The sequence below is a fragment of the Oryzias latipes genome, chromosome 7, assembly GCF_002234675.1.
Source record: "Oryzias latipes chromosome 7, ASM223467v1".
NCBI lineage: Eukaryota > Metazoa > Chordata > Actinopteri > Beloniformes > Adrianichthyidae > Oryzias > Oryzias latipes.
The window spans coordinates 19,732,602-19,750,609 of NC_019865.2; the positions used below are offsets into that span (position 1 = coordinate 19,732,602).

The 18,008-nt window shown below is 38.4% G+C and overlaps 1 protein-coding gene across 2 annotated transcripts in view; it reads right to left on the minus strand.

Annotated features, from left to right (window-relative positions):
• Positions 1-18,008, minus strand: part of pacsin1 (protein kinase C and casein kinase substrate in neurons 1) — a 34,123-nt gene that overhangs the window by 10,118 nt on the left and 5,997 nt on the right. Inside the window, exons 2-3 of one of the 2 annotated variants that reach the window (XM_004070920.4) lie at positions 16,146-16,216; positions 5,039-5,168 (exon numbers count right to left, since the gene is read on the minus strand). In XM_004070920.4, the coding sequence (XP_004070968.1) occupies positions 5,039-5,098 (60 nt within the window). In that variant the 5' untranslated portion in view covers positions 5,099-5,168; positions 16,146-16,216. Of the gene's footprint in view, positions 1-5,038; positions 5,169-9,413; positions 9,611-16,145; positions 16,217-18,008 lie in introns of those variants that run through there. The other variant, XM_011477422.3, reaches the window with a different exon arrangement.

The window sequence follows — 18,008 nt, forward strand, 5'->3', positions numbered from 1 at the left end:
TACTTATATTCATGATACCTATGATGCTTCCTTCTACAGAAAAAACTTCAGGAACTTCTTTTTGTCAGCATCAAAGTCTAATTTTAAGTGGCTCAGTTAAATCAGTCTCATCCCAAAACGTGTAGTAGGGACAAACGTAGCAGTCCAACAAAAACGGGCTTTAAATTGTGGGATGCCTATATGTTTCGTTTTCTTATTCATTTTCATATATAATGTGTTGGGAAACAACAACTATTTCCTTAGTTTAAAGAAGTGCTATATCGTTTCAGGTTTTGGCATCCTTACTGAATAAAAATTAAAGGTTTTCGTTTGTCCCATCTTTGCTAAAACACAATTATTATACTTCTAGTTGCATTTATTATTTACATTGATTCAATCACAAAGTGAATTTTTACAGATAGTGTCAGTTTTTTTCCACTTTCTGTCAATATTGCTGTGCTGCATTGTGTCTCAGACACAGGATGTGCCACTTTAAGAGAAAAGACCTTAAAAAGAAACAGCAGGCTGGTGGCTCCGCCTCCCCGGGTGCCTGCAGGGGGCTTGAGCTCATGGTGCCTGATGAAGGGAGGGTAGTAAGGAGGGGGGGTTTACTCGTGCCTGTGCATGTGTAGTTATGCAAGAACATGGGCTTGGGTTTGCATGACTGTGTGTGTGGTTGCTTTAATCCTCTTGAGTGGTGTAATGCAGAGAGACAGACTCTCAGAAAGGGATGACGAGGTACAGACAGAAATGCCACCATCCCTTCATTTGGGTGTCTGTGTGTGTGTGTTGAGGATATAAAGACATTGAGCATCTATAGCATCCTACAAACGCAGCTTATGGAGACCCTGTCTGACGGCGTCTGCAGCCAGAGCTGTGATTGGTCCACACGCCAGCTTGCATGTGAGGTTATGATCACAAGATGAAAGCTGCAGGGAGACATGGGAACAGGTGTTTGGCCGTATGAGTTTTGCCCTGAGTGACACAACGCCAAGTCACACCACCAGAAACACTCAGGTGGACTTGTTTGATCCCTGAAACACACCTGAGTTCCAGGATCCGCAAATCAGCAGATTTTGGCTTTTTTGTCGCCAGAATGTGGAGACGGTGCAGGTGCGAGCGGTGAAAGGCAGCCTCAGAGCGGAGGATGACATGGGCTCTTTGTGCGCCTTTGCTAAGAGCTGCTTGTCAAAGTGACTCTGTGGCAAGCAAATTCATCATGGCTAATTGAGTGGGTTTAACGTGCTCCCAACATTCCCACAAGTTGATGTCACTTCAGAGGACATTACAATGATATATTAAATATAGATCTTAATACACCGAGCCTACTCTCAGCCCCAACCTTTAAAAACACTATAAACCCACAACCATTGAAAGTCTTTTATTCTGAAAAAAGATAGGCTAGCATTCCCAAAGTGACTGGGACTCTTATATGCGAGGATGGAGCTTGTGAGGTTTTTATAGCAGCTTATGAGCTAAAGCTGAATATGCAGAGCAGTATAAAAGAATGTGAGATCATTATGGCTAAGATACGACTGGATCAAAGATTTATCTGTTTCTGGTTCTCAGCCCTGCATTAGACTGGCGACCTGTTCAGGGTGCAACCCGCCTTCGCCCAATAGGACCTGGGTTGGCTCAACCAACCCCGTGACCCTGAAAGGGATTCAGCGGCTTCTGAAAATGGATCGATGAATAATTCTTATTCAGGTCACAAAGAAATCCTTTATATTTGACGTTTTTTTTTTTATATTTCAAGAATAACAGTTCAAATTGATTTAAAAAAATCAAAATAGTATATTACTAGAATACCATAAAACAATTCCACCTCCCAAATTCTCTTTAGTTATAACCAGATACTATAAATAAGCCCCTTTCTAACAGATGTGATAACTCACAATTGCATTTGTTTTTTAAATATTTTATTTTACGCCTAACAATGATTTATTTTCTAACAGATTTTTTTTAAATCTGAGTTTTGTGCACAGCTAATATTTTTGGGGGAAAAACAAGCTCACAGTTGTTAATTTTAATTTGAAACAAGATACAATAACCGGTACTTCCATTTACAGTATTCCTGTGCTTTATGACTGGAATGAATAATGATTTCCATCTTATAGTTTCCAAACAAATTCTCAATAAAAAATAAACAAACCTTTATTGCACCAGTGCTGTCTACACAAACTGCATTTTTATGACTTTGTCACTTAAATATAGTATATATTGCAAGTGTACAAGTAAAGTGTGGTACTATATAGGTATAGTGTAGTACTATTCAAGTGTAGTATACAAAAATTTACTAGTATAGTATTAGTACTATACTACACTATACTACTAACCCTGACTATATTCTATAATCTGGGTTTAGAATCAATGCTGACTTACTTTCAGATAAACAATACTAGCAGGCTATATACAGTTGAAACCAGAAGATTACATAGACCACATAAAAACACATATATGCTTTTTTTTCTCACCATTAGACATTAAAGAAAAGTAAATGTTTCCCGTTGTAGGTCAATTAGAATAGAAAAAATTATTTCTATTTGCTAAATGTCAGTATAATTAGACTATGGTTTATTTAGACCATTTTTTATTACTTTCATCAAAGACAAGAGTTTACATTCGCTAAGATCACTATGCCTTTAAACAATTTGAGAAACCCCAGATGACGATGTCATCTGCTTGGAAGCTTCTGATACGCTTATTGACAGCATTTGACTTTATTAGAAACACATGTTGATAGCTATTAGGGCACATTTGAAACACACTTGCTGTGCCAGATGCCCGAAGGTGCCACGTTCATCTGTCCAGACATTTATACACAAGTCTAAACATCATGGGAACGTCCAGCCATCATACAGCTTAGGAAGGAGATGGGTTCTGTGTCCCAGAAATGAACGTACTTTGGTCCTATATGTCCAGAACAACCCAAGGACAAAGGCAAGAGATGTTGTGAAGATGCTGGCTGAAGATGGTAAGAATGTGTCATTATCAACAGTGAAACAAGCTTTGTATGTACAGGCATGGGCTGAAAGACTCTGCCAGGAAGAACCCATTACTCCAAAAAATACATTGAAAATCCAGATGCAAGTTTTCTAATGCACACAAAGATAAAGATTTTAATTTTTGGAGACATGTCCTGTGGTCTGACAAAACTAAAACTGAACTGTTTGGCCACAATGGCCATAGTTATGTTTGGAGGAAAGGGGGGAAGCCTGCAGGCCTCGGAACACCATAACAACTGTAAAACATGGGGGTGGTAGCATCATGTTGTGGGGTTGTTTTGCTAGTGGAGGGACTGGTGCACTTCACAAAATAGATGGCATCATGAGGAAAAAACAGTATGTGGAAATATTGAAGCAAAATCTGAAGACTATCAGCCCGAAAGTGGAAGCTTGGGCGCAAATGGATCTTCCAAATGAACAATGACCCGAAGCATACAGTCAAACTGGTTACAAAGTGGCTTAAGGATAACAAAGTCGATGTTTTAGAGTGGCCATCACAGAGCCCAGATGTAAATCCTATTAAACATTTATGGTCAGAACTGAAAAGGGGGGTACATGCAAGGGGACCTACAAACTTGGCTAAGTTACACCAGTTCTGTCTGGAGGAATGGGCTAAAATTCGTAACCAAATCTTGTGAGAAGCTTGTGGAAGGACATCCAAGACGTTTGACCCAAGTACTGCAGTTTAAAGGCATGAGTACCAAATACTAATGAAATGTATGTAATTTTTTGACTCTAAAATTACCTTAGTCTCATTATTCTAACATTTAACAAATAGAAATAATTTTGTTAATTGTAGGAAAAGTTTAGTTTTATTTCATGTCTGACGGTAAAAAAAACATGTGTTTTGTATGTGGTGTATGTAAACTTTTGGTTTCAACTGCACTATATACTATACTAGTTTAATATGTACTAGTATATACTATACTAGTTTAGTAACTAGTTAATGCTTGTATAGTATCTACTAGTATAGTATATACTAGTATAATATAGTACATAATCTAGTATAGTTTTGCTTTCACAGAGGAATGCCTCCATAACTAAAGCTAAATGTTTATTCTTTAAATCGTCCAACCTAGTCAATCCATCCATCCACTGATCCATCCATCCATCCATTTTCTCAACCTCCTAAATTCTTAACCGACAACATCCTTCTTGGGATCACGGGGTTGCCGGACTTTGTCCCGGCTACAGTTGGACGAAGGCAGGGTACACCCTAAACAGGTTGCCAGCCTGTAGCAGGGCGCACAATCACTACCAAACACATGTGCACCTAGGGACACTCTGGAGTAACCAATTTACCTATGAACCATGTTTTTGGACTGTGGGAGGACACCAAAGTGCTCGAAGAAAACACGCACAGAACGGTCCCAACCGGAATTCGAACCAGGGCCTTCTCATTGTCAGGCGAGAGGGCTCACCACCGCGCCACCGTGCAGTCCCACCTAGTCAACCCAATTAAATATTTTTGAAACAATTATAAATGTGCTGCAAGATTCAGGAGGATTTCCAATATTGGAATACCAAACATAAGGTCTCCTTTGTCCTCATACATATACTTATACCGGTAATGACATTTTATTCACAAAGGTTTGGGAATAGAAACATATTTCAAACTAAAACATTTGGTGCTGAGCTGTTATGACAGCAACATCCCAAATATGACCCGTCTAAAGGAATCCCCCCCCCCCCAAAAAAAGACAATCGAGCCTTAAAAAAACAGATAAATCAGAGTTTAGTGGCTGTTTGATCAGTTTTTCCTTTGTCTCTGCAGACAGATGACTCTTGACGAAAACACAGTTACTGTATTCACACAACCACTCATTTAGCAGAAAGATAAAAGTGATCCACTGAATCGCAAGAAATGCCTTTTACCAGCTCTCCTGCTCACTAATGAGTAAAAAGAACATTCATCAAAAGAGTTCAAAAGCCAGAACAATGCCCTTCAAACGGTGGTAATCTTACTCAAACTCTGTAAAACCCATAAAACCGCACCGCTCAAGTTGTTTCATCAAAGTATTACCAAAAGTGATGAGGATGAGGAGTCTCTTTACCTCCCAGAAGCTGTCCATGGTGTCGTCAGCACCTGCAGATTCATCGTAGGAGCCAGACATTGTCCTGGATGTCGCAAAAAACCCTAATTGCTGAGCCTGTCCTCTGAAGCAGAGTTGGGTTCCTCATACACTGAAAGAGACAAGGAGTGGGCAACAAGCGTGAGACACAACCATCACAACCGTGGAGATGAAGCAGCACAAGGGACTGAGTCCTGTGTGACTGCAGTTTTTTTCTTTCAGCGTTGAGGGGGTTGGGTTCTAGTTGAGCCATTTCTAATATTGAGATAAAGATAAGTTCATCCGTCAAGCATACAGCCCCGTACCCCGAGGGGCATTGCGGGGCATTGTTGTGTCCTAGAAAAGCCTCCTGAGTGAGACCCTTGAGCCTTGAAAGCCATGAAAAAAAAATCACTCAAATTAGATTAACAGAAAACACTGTATGAAAATGGTTCTTTTGTTCCTTATGTTAAGTTGCTACATTTTTCCCCAGATTTTTTTCTTTTAATTTGCTGTCTCTTGTTTATCTGGGGGTGGTCCCAACAAAAGACCTTCTGGCATCTTCTACCTCTCTGCACATTTAACTGCTCTGTAGGATGAACTGTATAGTTTTATTCTCTGTTATCTCCTTTTGTTTGTATTCTATGATGGTATGCATATGATAGATAGATAGATAGATAGATAGATAGATAGATAGATAGATAGATAGATAGATAGATAGATAGATAGATAGACAGACAGACAGACAGACAGACAGACAGACAGACAGACAGACAGACAGACAGACAGACAGACAGACAGACAGACAGACAGACAGACAGACAGACAGACAGACAGACAGACAGATAGATAGATAGATAGATAGATAGATAGATAGATAGATAGATAGATAGATAGATAGATAGATAGATAGATAGATAGATAGATAGATAGATAGATAGATAGATAGATAGATAGATAGATAGATAGATAGATAGATAGATAGATAGATAGATAGATAGATGCAGCCCAATAATATTTTTTGTCTGTACGCATTGGCCAATCTTAATAAAACCTCATAGAACATAAATCTCTAAATGTTGCTTTCCACTGAATGTCAGTCTTACTTTTTAACATTTATTGAACTTTACACACTTAAAATAGAATCAAGAATTACAGAAATATTTAATTTTTTTTGTCCAAAATCCAGTTTTTTGATTGTCAACAGTATGGAGTAAAAATGATTTTAACTCATTATAATACCAATTTTCCTTTCTTCATATCCTAGTTCTTAATGAGAAAACAGATCTCAACAGATCTCAACTGTGCTGATTTTGAGAAAAGCTTGGACAGGTGTAGAGAAAAGTGAAGTTCAAACAACTAAAACAAGTATCAAATAGTTGGCAGTGGATTCAGATCGGCCGGCTCGTGTGAATAGAACTGACATTAAAACAGAAAAGAAAAGGATTGAGTCAAATCAAGACATTTGCCCCTGTCTGTGTGTCCGGTCATTATTTGCCCTCATCACCAGCTCAGAGCTGTAATCGCTGGCTCCTCCTGGAGTCGCTCACCATTCTCGGGGGGTTTATATGTATTTATTTGTCTGACATGTGTTCAATATCTCACCAACAAGGAGAAAGTAAAAGACACTCCTCACTGCTAAATTGGTATTGAACTTTGAGGCCCAATCCATTTCTGCTTTTATGACTAATGCCTTTTTTCCTGGAGAGATACAGCCAGTACAGTGGGAGTGTACAAGACGAATATTCTTCCAGCTTGACTCCTTTTTCATTTATCGCTCAGATAATTGTTTTTTAAATTTTGCATATGTGGATAAAAATCTGTTTTTGTTGGATACCACTGTTTGCACCTCATGCACAACTTTGTTCCTGCTTTAGATAGAGTTCAGTGTAGATGAAGGAGGACTTGGGGCCATTTTCAGATCATACACTGAGTCAGGAGTTTTTCACATTGCTGCGTCACAAATTCAGGTTACGACAAGTTTTCATGCCTCCTCCTTCTAAATTTTCTCTGCAGCAAAGTACAGCTGCTATACTGACGGTTCTTTAGTCTCCAGAAGAAATGCTTCGTTAGATTCATCTGGAAATCAGCAAAAAAAAAAGGTAAAAGATAGACAAAAAGAAGAACCTGTCAAATTGTTCAAGAGGACTCAATCTGCTGGAAAGTCAGCGTTTCTACTCAACCATGACCAATTTAAACAAGAATCACTTTATCAAGGTTACTACTTTAGTTACAACCACCAGTGTTTCTGAGCATTTCATTTATTAGTAGTTATTGAAACTATAAAGAATTCTGATTTAATTTCAGAGTTATTGGTTTATTTCAAGCATTGATTGTAAACAATAAAGCAAAACCACACAAATATATCGAAATCATTATGGAATGTATTGATTAAAAAACAAAAACAAAAAACGTAAATGTAAGAAGAAAACAATGGTGTCTCACAATCATAAATAAAACTATTTGCAGGTATGTATACAATACACACTTTAGCCCCATTAGATACATTAACTATAGCGATTATTACCTAAAGTCAAGTAGAGTTTGATTTATTGCTTGAAAAGGAGTGGGAAGAAGCAAACTTATATAATCCCACCCCTACTGAGTTATTTCCTTTTACATTTTTGCATTAATGTCATATTCCAGTTCTGATCAAATCAAGTGCAGATTTTGTTGTTGTTGTCATGTAACAAAATAAAGTGCATATTGATTATCCTCAGATCATTTTCTTCGCACATCATGTGTTTAGAATTCAACTCCAAAGTTGAATTTCTTGACACCCACTGATGCGAATATGCATCAAACCACCTTTGCTCCAAAGTTCAGGGGTCAATGGGTTAATCCCTGCATCTTTTGCTGGCAAAAACTAAACTGGACACAATTTCTACCCTTTTTGATTGGTGTGCATTGTTGCTGTTTAGAATTCCTCAGACTTTCCAGGAAGTGGCTGGAACTTTTATTAACTTTTTATGACAAAAATTTAACTATACTCACAATGTTTAAACATTTTGTTAAGCCAATTAAAAATAATCAACTTGATTGTAACGAGACCTTTTAGCCCTTGTGCTATCTTAGATGACCCTTATTTTGAAGTGTTATTCCTACCATGACAAAGGTGGATAAAGGTGGAAAGATTTCATGTTATCCATGGACACCAGTGAGATTCACAAATCATTGAAGAAAAAAGGTTCAGAGCACTGTCTAGTGGGTCTAGATGACCCAACTCCCAATGTTAAAGTGCCTAGGATAGCACAAGGTTTAAAGATGGAATGACAACAACCCAACATCAAGGTCAATAAATATGAACACTTATTGAAGGAAAATGTAAGAAGAAAGTATCTAACATATTTCAAAAATATCCTGCATGTACAGTTGCTGTCAGATGAATCCAGTTGCTCTATTTATTTTTCTCCTCTCTTTATAGTGGTCGACTTTCTGATGCAAGCAGCTAGAAAGTTAAGCTGCTCTAAAGGAGCGTTTCTTAATCCCAGTCAACAGGACCGGCCGAGCTACCTGTCCTTCAGCTAAGTCACCCAATGAGCTTCAGCATCTAAGACTACAATGCCTATTAACATTAAAGCCTTTTAAAGCTCTGGCACAAAACCTGAGACCAGGAATAAGCATTGTTCAGCTAAAACTCACACATTTCTTCTACGCAAAAATATTTTGACAGAAACACGAAAGCTTGGAAAACCTACAGAGGTCTTTGTGATCCGTCTCAGAACGCTGACAAACACAAAGATGAGTTCCAGGTTTTTAAACTGCTAGTTAACGCATCAGACAGCCTTATGAATGCTCAAGTCGATAAAAAGCAGAGAAACGACTTGTGCTTTTGGCCTTAGCTTGTCAGGTCAGGCTCAGACACAACGTACATCAATGAAAAACCACAGATTTGGTCTTTTTGGGGGGAATCGGACGGAGCCGCTTCAAGTTATGAAGGTCAATCTACCTCAGTGACAGTGAACACACCTCTCATTCCCCACAATATGACCCAATGAGCAAAATTAAAAAAAATAGCGAAAACATACTACTCATTATTTCAAGTGTCATAATAACAAGATATGCTTGTAACCAACACAAACACACACAAATGCTTTAAGACGTTCGCTTTTAAAGACTTAGTATTTAAAAAGAAAAGACTGTGAGTTTGTCATTTTATGTTTCAAAATCTTCTTTGGGAGCATCTTTTAGTTTGAAAGTCATTGTCTCAACAGTTGCTGACAAAGCAGTCCTTTCTGCAAGCTTTAGTCTGTCAGCGCCTGTTGCCATTGCACAGAAGGGATTTCAGTCAAAGATATAAGACAACTTCTTACGACAAACCAAACATGTTAACTTTTGCTGCTACCGTTTTCTTTTCTTTTTTTGCACATGTACTTACCAAAGTTGGCTCCATCATTGAGAAAAAGAAGGGAATCCACAAATGTTTGGATGTTTTTGCCTCCTCTACAGTCCAATTATAATGACTAGGACTCCAACAGATAAAAGTTCTATCTTCCCAACCTCTGTGGTCAAAGTGAACCCAGACTGAACAATGTGTCCAACCAAAACAGTGTGTCTCAGAGACTGAGCGATAATCCTGCAGAGTGTCATCTGAATAGCTTTGGAGGGGGAGGGAGCTCACCAGAAAGACGAGCAAAGAAGCTGATAGGACGACTGGGGACAGAAAGACAAGGGACGGGGAAAGTAATGCTGGTGTGAAATTCCACCTCCTCTCACTTTTTCTTTTTTTTTTTAATACTGCAAATGCTCTGTTGGCATAAACAAGCTCAACACACCAATGCCCGCACTTTGCAGTCATTTAATTCACCTAAACATTAAACACAAGCATGAGGGATTAAAAAAAAAAAAAAAAAGGGAGCAAAGACGGCCAAGCTGCAAACTTCAGTCAGGAGTCCAGTACCTTCAAAGCACTGAATGAGACCCACAACACATCATCTAAGCTTGTTAAGGTAAGAAGATTTCGCTGAGACGAACTAACTTTACTCCAGCACACATTTAAGCTCGATGTGTTCACTCTGACGAAACACCAGCGCTGCAAAAACGCAGGTATCAACTAAGACTGAGTCAGCAACATGTTTGGTTTTATAATTAACAGCTTCAAGACTCACCCTAAAGAAAATAGTGTTTTTGGTGTTTTTAATATGTTCTTTTGGATTTTTCTCCTGGTGGAGGACATTTATAAAGAAAATTAAGCCTAAAATGCTTTACTTAATTAATGTGAATCAGGAGGAGACAAAAAAATCTATCCACTTGTAGATGACTACACGTCTTTGTTTTCCTCGTGCGATCTGGCATCCGGACCAAAACTGTATGGCTGGATGGATTCGATATCACGTGGGGTTGACTGTAAGCTAATGGTAGAAAGAAAGTGTAAACAGATGGGGGACGGGAAGGGGGGGGGGGTTCCGCCCACAACTCAGAGGCGAATTTCTAATGAACTCCTGCTGCTCTGCACAAACTGTGAAAAAAACAATTGCACTTTTTTCAAATAATGCTAATCTTTATTAAAAGTGAACTGGGAAGACTTTTAAAATAGATCAAAAGGTGATTATAGTGGGGGTTTAAATGCTCTTAATGGGCCCTTCCCTTCTGTTGTCATCAGAGGAGGAGGTAACAATGCCAACCAAACATTGGGGATGCAACAAAAATGGCGAGCAATGTTGGAGCTATCCAGCCGTCCAGTTTTGAGATTCGAGCTCAGACAATGAAAACAAAGACGTTTAAGATTCTAGTCGTCTAAAAGTGGATGCATCAGAATGGAGCGGAGCAGGGAGCTTGTGGCTTGCCAATTGTAGCTTCTGTGTCACAACTACATGTGTTTTTCAAACGGCAGTTTTTCATCTGTTCTTGATTCACAACAATTTGAATAAAGAAATACTCAGAAGTGCAATTTTAAAGCTTAATTTTCTTTACATATGTCCTCCATCTTGATAAAAATCCCACAAGAACATGTTAAAAACACTAAAAACAAAATTTTCTTCAGGGTGAGTCTATTGTGGGTCTCAAGGAGCAGCTGGGCTACCTCTGATTGGACTAGAAGGAACAAGTGGGCCAGAACGGAGGCCCAACACATCAGCACAGAGATGTGATTCATCCCATGGTGCAGCACAGAACAAACAGGCGGGGGGATGTTGCCAAGAGACAGCACTGCCTTGTGCAGACTTCACACGCGTCACATCATAAAGCTCGGCATGTGGCCGACGCTTTGGACAAGAGCAAGAAGGCGGGTTTGCTGATGACCATCAAGTAAACTTGAAGTGTCTCTGCGTCCGGCACAGTCAAGACGGAATGGAGCTTAATGAAAATGCAGGCTGAAGGGAAAAATGCAGCAGGGAAAGGGAGGAACAATAGAACAGAACAATGCACTGGATTTAAAGGACAACTATTGTATTCAACCCCTGAAACTGGACCGCTCTACAGTCTTCAGCTGTTGAAGTCTTGAAAATGGAGAATCGGGTATAATGCCACAAGTAAAACCAGTTCGGTAGTGTGCACCAGGGTCTCATGGGAAAATACAGCCTTCGGTGACTGTTTCCCCCCTCTGGCACATTTATAAGCACAATGTGGTTAAGTGATACTAAAAATCTGAACATCTTTAGTGAAATTTGAGCTGAAATCTGAGTCGGCAGTAAAGGGAATGCTATCAAAATAGCCTCATTCTTCAGAGGAGACATACTGTATGTTGATATATTGTTATTAAAAAGTTTTTTTCATAGTCAGCCAGAATGATCCTGCCAGCTACCTCCACTTAAATCACAGTTCCAAATGTAGTTTGCATTGCTGTAAAATGTTATTTTTTTCTGTTGCACACTTATATAAGAATACAAATAAAGCTTTAGAGGAACATATATAATTGAGATTATATCTGGGAGCTGAAAAGCACAACACCTTAATGGCTCAAAAGACTTCTGAAGCAGCAGCAGCCTCCAGAACTATAAGCGTGCATTATTTTTTAAGGAGCTAAACTACTATGTGTCGTTTTACATTCCTACTTAGCTTGATGGACAGGATATATTAGGTAAATGAAGTCAGGAGAAGTGTGCTGCTCCTCACTAAAGTGTTCTGCAGGAGATGTGGTCAGAACGGCCCACACAGAGCAGAAAGTGCACTTTAGCTGTGTGTGTGAACGCAGACTATTCCTACGCCACCCTTTAGGTTCAGGGTGTTTTCGATCATATAACTATAGAAATGTCTGAAGGAGTGAACGCCACAAACATGTTACATAGTTATTTGAATTTGTTAAGATTCGTTTTTTAGATGTGAGATGAAACAACACAAATAGAAGTATGTTTTTTTGATCCAGCAAAAATAGTTATTGCAAAAAAACTAAAATTAGACTAAAGTTAAACTAAAAGTATCTGCTTTTTTAGATTTCTTCTCAGAACATCAGCGAAAGATTGATTGAGATTCAGATTTTCTCTTCAACAGAGCTTCTTTTTGCAAGCCACATTAGTTTTTTCCCCTTTGTGGCACCAGCTGTAATTATTACATTTTAATAATATTGCACAGCTTAGCTTACTAGGCTTACTCATATTAAAGTTTTTTAAACTTTTTGGTCAAACAAAACCCCCAACCATCTGAGATATTTCTAAGCATTTTTTTTGTCCTAACAACATGCTTTTTCTCTTTGCCAAAATCGACCAAAAGTAATATTATTGGAAAAGTGAGTAGAAAATAGGAAGTTGAACAATTCACATAGTGATGAAATAAAATAGCTTAATCCAAAATAAAATATCAAAAGAGGGTTTTTTAATTTTATCGTAGCTGCATTTTCAATGGACACAGTAAACTCAGGCCCCTGAGAAATAAATCAAAAATTTTTCAAATTTCAAAAACTTTCCCTTGTGCTATCCTAGGCAATTTAACATTGGGAGTTGGGTCATCTAGACCCACTAGACAGTGCTCTGAACCTTTTTTCTTCAATGATTTGTGATCTTTACTGGTGTCCATGGATTACATGAAATCTTTCCACCTTTATCCACCTTTGTCATGGTAGGGAGAACACGTCAATGTAAGGGTGGGGTCATCTAAGATAGCACAAGGGTTACATGAGAAAAGAAAATCTGCCAATGGGGTAAAAAAAATACAAATTCATTTTTTAAGAAAAACATTCTGAGACATGTTTTCTTAAACTATGATTATTTTTTATAGAAAATCTTTCTTGATGAAATTATTTGTCTTGCAGGACAGGGAAAAAAAGACACATTTTCTTCAAACAAGCATCTTTTTACTTCCTTAAGATTTAGTTTTTCCAGTATACACCATAAAAAAAAAAGTCCAACCATGTAGACATGTAACGGAGCAGGTACCTTACACGTTAATCTTTTCCAGACTTTATCAGGCAGATATGGTAATAACGGTATTGTAATCCATTTTGACCGGTCCCTGTGAATGCTTTTGAGTCATCACTTCAAACCAATAAGCTTAGAAGACTTGGCTGTCTGATCCTTTTGCTGCCAGTCTGCTGCTCAAAGCTGCTTCTTTGTGGGTTTCCATAAGGTTTCTACTTTATAATCACTTATTCCTCACTTATCCTGAAACTGCAGAATACAGTACATCCAGAGTCTGGTATGTGAATTGCGAAAAGATCATCAGCAATTAACTTCATTGATTTCTCGATTTCTCCACCCACAGGGAGAATCAGCACCAGGTTGTTTGGAGGTAATTTATGCCGACAAACCAACTGTCTTCAGATAGCTTGATAAAAGCTTGTTCTTTGGTTTACTATAATCAAATGCTGGCAGAAGGACCAGCTTTTACAAAAACAAGAGAAGAGCTGCAAAAAAGAAAGTAGAATAAAGACCAAATACACTGACCAAAAATATAAACGCAACACTTTTGTTATTGCTCCCATTTCTTATGGTATGAACTCAAAGATGTGAAACATTTTCCACATACACAAAATAACCAGTTCTCTGAAATATTGTCCACAAATCTGTCTAAATCTGTGATAGTGAGCACTTCTCCTTTGCCAAGACAATCCATCCCACCTCACAGGTGTGCCATACCAAGATGCTGATTAGACAGCATGCTTATTGCACAGGTGTGCCTTAGACTGGCCACAAGAAAAGGCCAGTCTACATTCATGTATCAATTTAGCTGTCTTTTAGATTAAAGAAATATATCTATAGTATGCTATACGCAGAACATCATGTTGCCAGAAATTTGGTTTATTCTCAAAACAAGTGCATTTTGTGTTTAGCCTAAATTAGCTGCAACATGCTAGCATGCTATGTAGCATTGACTGTAAATGAGAACAGGAATGAGTGACCCCTCCCCCCCCTCATATTTCATACAGGAAATACCTGCCGGTCCCAAAAAGTTGAAATCCTTCAGACTTTTATTGAAACATAAACAACTATTACTTAGTCATGTTTGTCCGAATGTTTGTTACTTTCTTTTAATTTTTGCTATTCCTACTTTTTTTTTTCATGATATTTTTGCTGTAGTGCATGTTATTCAACTAATATACTGACCAAACAGATGCCTCAGTAAAAGTAAGTGGTCTCATGTCAAAAGTTTGAAGCGTTTAGTTGACAGATTCTCCTGAGCCTGCTGTGGAAGGATTGTGGCCTTCCAACAAGCTCTCTCCTTATTGGAGAGGGAGGTTGCCATAGAAATGTGGACTCGGACCGACACAGACCAATCAAGGCTTACAGAGGACGTCTGGTTCCAACGTGGTGACGGACATATTGCAGAAAAATGGCAGTATAATTGACTTCATTTCATTGGAATCAGAATCAAGTCATTTTCTATGGGTGACATCACACTTGCTCAGTCCAGTTCTCTTATACAGTCAATGGTACGTAGCAAAACAATGATGAAAACATTGTTTTCCCAGACAGAGAGAGAAGTAAAGACATGCTGTGTTAACGAGAAGACAACATCAAAACTGTGTTGTGATTCAACACAGTGTCGTGCTGCAGTGGTTATGTAACTAGGAGCCTCTTGCCACAAGCCTTGCGGTGACAGTGCAGGGAAGACAGGAGGAAAATAGTAAGGGGGAGGGTAGAAGAACAGAGGAGAGAGCAACAGACATACTGTGACAGAAGGTGATGATGGAGGAATGAACTGCAGCAAAGGGCAAGAAGAAGCGAAGAGGATGGAGGCGCCGCTCCTGCCTCCCCTGACGTACAGGCCGACAGAGGCAGCAGAGGAGGGGAAGGAGAGAACGCGCAAAGAAACAGTTAAGCTCTTTGAACACTCAAGCTTTCTGCTTTTTTATCATTTAGCTGCCAGATGCTGATCTGAATACTGATGGGATGTCTTAAAAACCACCGCCCTAGCATGTGTGTAAGTGACTGAGAAGTGAATGGAGGAAGAAGAGTCAATAAGAGGATAAAAGTGCAAGATAATATTCAAATAAAACACAATTTGTGATTCTTCAACTGAAACTAATCAGAAGATATGTAATTAATCATATTTCTTTGTTCCCCTAAAAAATTCAACTTAAAATCTGAGTTTAATTTTGAAAATTTAAATTGACTGTTAGTAAAAGGTAAAAATTGGATGCTATCTTCCATAAGAGAGCAACATTTTGTTTTTATTTGATATAAATTGCAAATTATTAAATAGAACGAAGAAAAAATTACATTTAGACACGAATAAACATGGATTATTTGCATTACTACTGTGTTACACATCTGCTAATGCTACGAGAAGCCATATAAAGTCTGTCTAGTGTTATGATCCATCTTCGTTTTCCAAATCTAGACTGCACTGAATCCCTGGTGATGTCTTTATGAAAGTAGGCCATCAGGCTGTAATGGGTCTCTTTGCCCCTTGTAAATACAAACAACTGTGGTCCCCCATCAAATTACCGCTGAATGCCATTGTTGCAGCAAAAGTGTGCCATAACGTACACAACATAAAAAAAGATCCAGCAAGAGAAAAGGGTAAGGCTTGAGTTATGACTTTAAGACGCCCAGAGGCCCCCTGAATGAAATAATCAGAATTTCTCAAATATTACTCTTAAAAATTAAGAAACCAAAGAGCCATTATTAAGTGGTGACTTAACAATCACACATTAGAGGGTTTTTATAAGTTGTCAACTCTTGCTGACATCTGGGAAATGTTGAAATAACAGAAAGCTCAAAGTAGGTCAGCTCACCTTCTCCACCAGTGGGAGGTCAGGTTTCCATAAACCTTCTGGAGAACTTTTTGGCCCCTGCAGGAGATCACCTGTGAAGAAACAGCATGCCGTCAGTCCTTTTAGCAGACGTAAAAGGAAGCTGTTAATGACGATAAAAATGGAAATTAGCAAAGGACATGTCAGCACATTCATTTAAGTCCACTAAGATTAGATATGTTTCCTTATGAAACGTTGTAAGGAAAAGGGGAGCTGACACTTACAAAAGAAGAATTTAGATATTAAATAATCAGCTTTTTTGGCTTTAGTAGCTAATCATGGTTGCTTCTCCTTGAAATAAATATGAAAAAATAGTACAGCTCAAAGGTCTTTGTTGCTTCTTTAATTGCTGCATTTTGCTTTTTTAGTGGTTTCTGAATCCAACAGAAATGGAACTAAAAAACAGCTTCTTAAAACAACTTTAGCTTCACAGTTCAGAAACCATCATCTCACTATTTCAAAATATACGAAAACTTTCAGTGATATAGAAATTATGAGAATTCACTATGTTTTCAATAACTCTGGATGATGTGGAAAATACATTATGCAACTTGTGTACAACTTTTCAGCTGTACGTCTTTTCCTTTTCTGGTATTTCCAATTGTGTACACAACCAGATTAGCACCTGCTGGAGGAATGAGTATTATTATGTATTATAAAAATGTTCAAACTCTTTGAGATATGAGCAAATATTTTAATATATTTTTAAATTTTGAAGCATTCTTCCTTCTAAATGAATATGTATTGATTACTCTTGTACACTACTCCAAAACAGAAACTTCTGCGTTTCACCGTGGTTGCATGGTGATGTGGTGGTTAGCACTTTCAGCTCACAGCAGGAAACCTCAGCAGGGAACTCTGTGTGCATTTTGATTGTTCCGTCAGAGCATGCGTGGGTTTTCCCCAGGTACTTCCTCCCACAGTCCAAAGACTAATGTCTTACAGGTCAATTAGACATTGCAGAGGCTCCGGACTCATCTGAATACAGTCGAGATGACTGCCAGCAGAGATCATGACCCCAACGCGTATAGAAATCTGATGGAATTTGCCACATGTCTAGTTTTCATTCTCACCTTTACTTTTTTGTTTTGAATGCTTTTTTTGCTGCTGTCCAGCTGATGCTCATTGACTGCTCCAAGTCATATGCTGTTAAATTCCGATATTAAAGAGCTGTTTAAAAGTGGAGCAGCTGGAGAAGCTGATGGTGGGAGGCTAACGTATCGTGTGTTTGTAGATATGGCAGTCATGTGTTGTTCCTTACTTTGTTTTCAGTACGTTTTGTTTCATCGTTTTCATAGTCTAATGCTCAATTTCTACCTCCATGGGTTCAAGAAGGGAGAGCTGTGAGGGGCTGAGGTCTGTTTTTGTTGTATTTTTCTGTACAGCACTGTGTTCTACATTGTACAAAAAGTGCGATATAAATCAAGATTGATTTGATTATGTTGGCATGACACCCCCCCCTGTAGGTTCATTTGTCAACATGAATCTGAATAACTAGAAAAAAACCACCATATCTGAACTCTGGTGTTTGCTATATGTTTCTGTCTCTGTGTCTGTCTGGATAAACATCTTACAGACCCAATAAATGTACTTGTTTGCAAATTTCTGGGACATATACAAATATAGGAATGTTGTGTACATTTATCAAAGTGAAGCTTCTTCAAATCTATGCTGAGGTCAGAGGTAGTTTGCCCAACAAAATGTTAGTTTTTGCACAATGGAGCGATTATGCACAGTTTCAAGCGAAAAATCCTTTTTTAGCTAAATAAATCTACTTGCATTCACACCTCCACTTTTCATTCGTGTCCTCACAATTCTTTTTGAAGGAGTTATTTTTACATATGC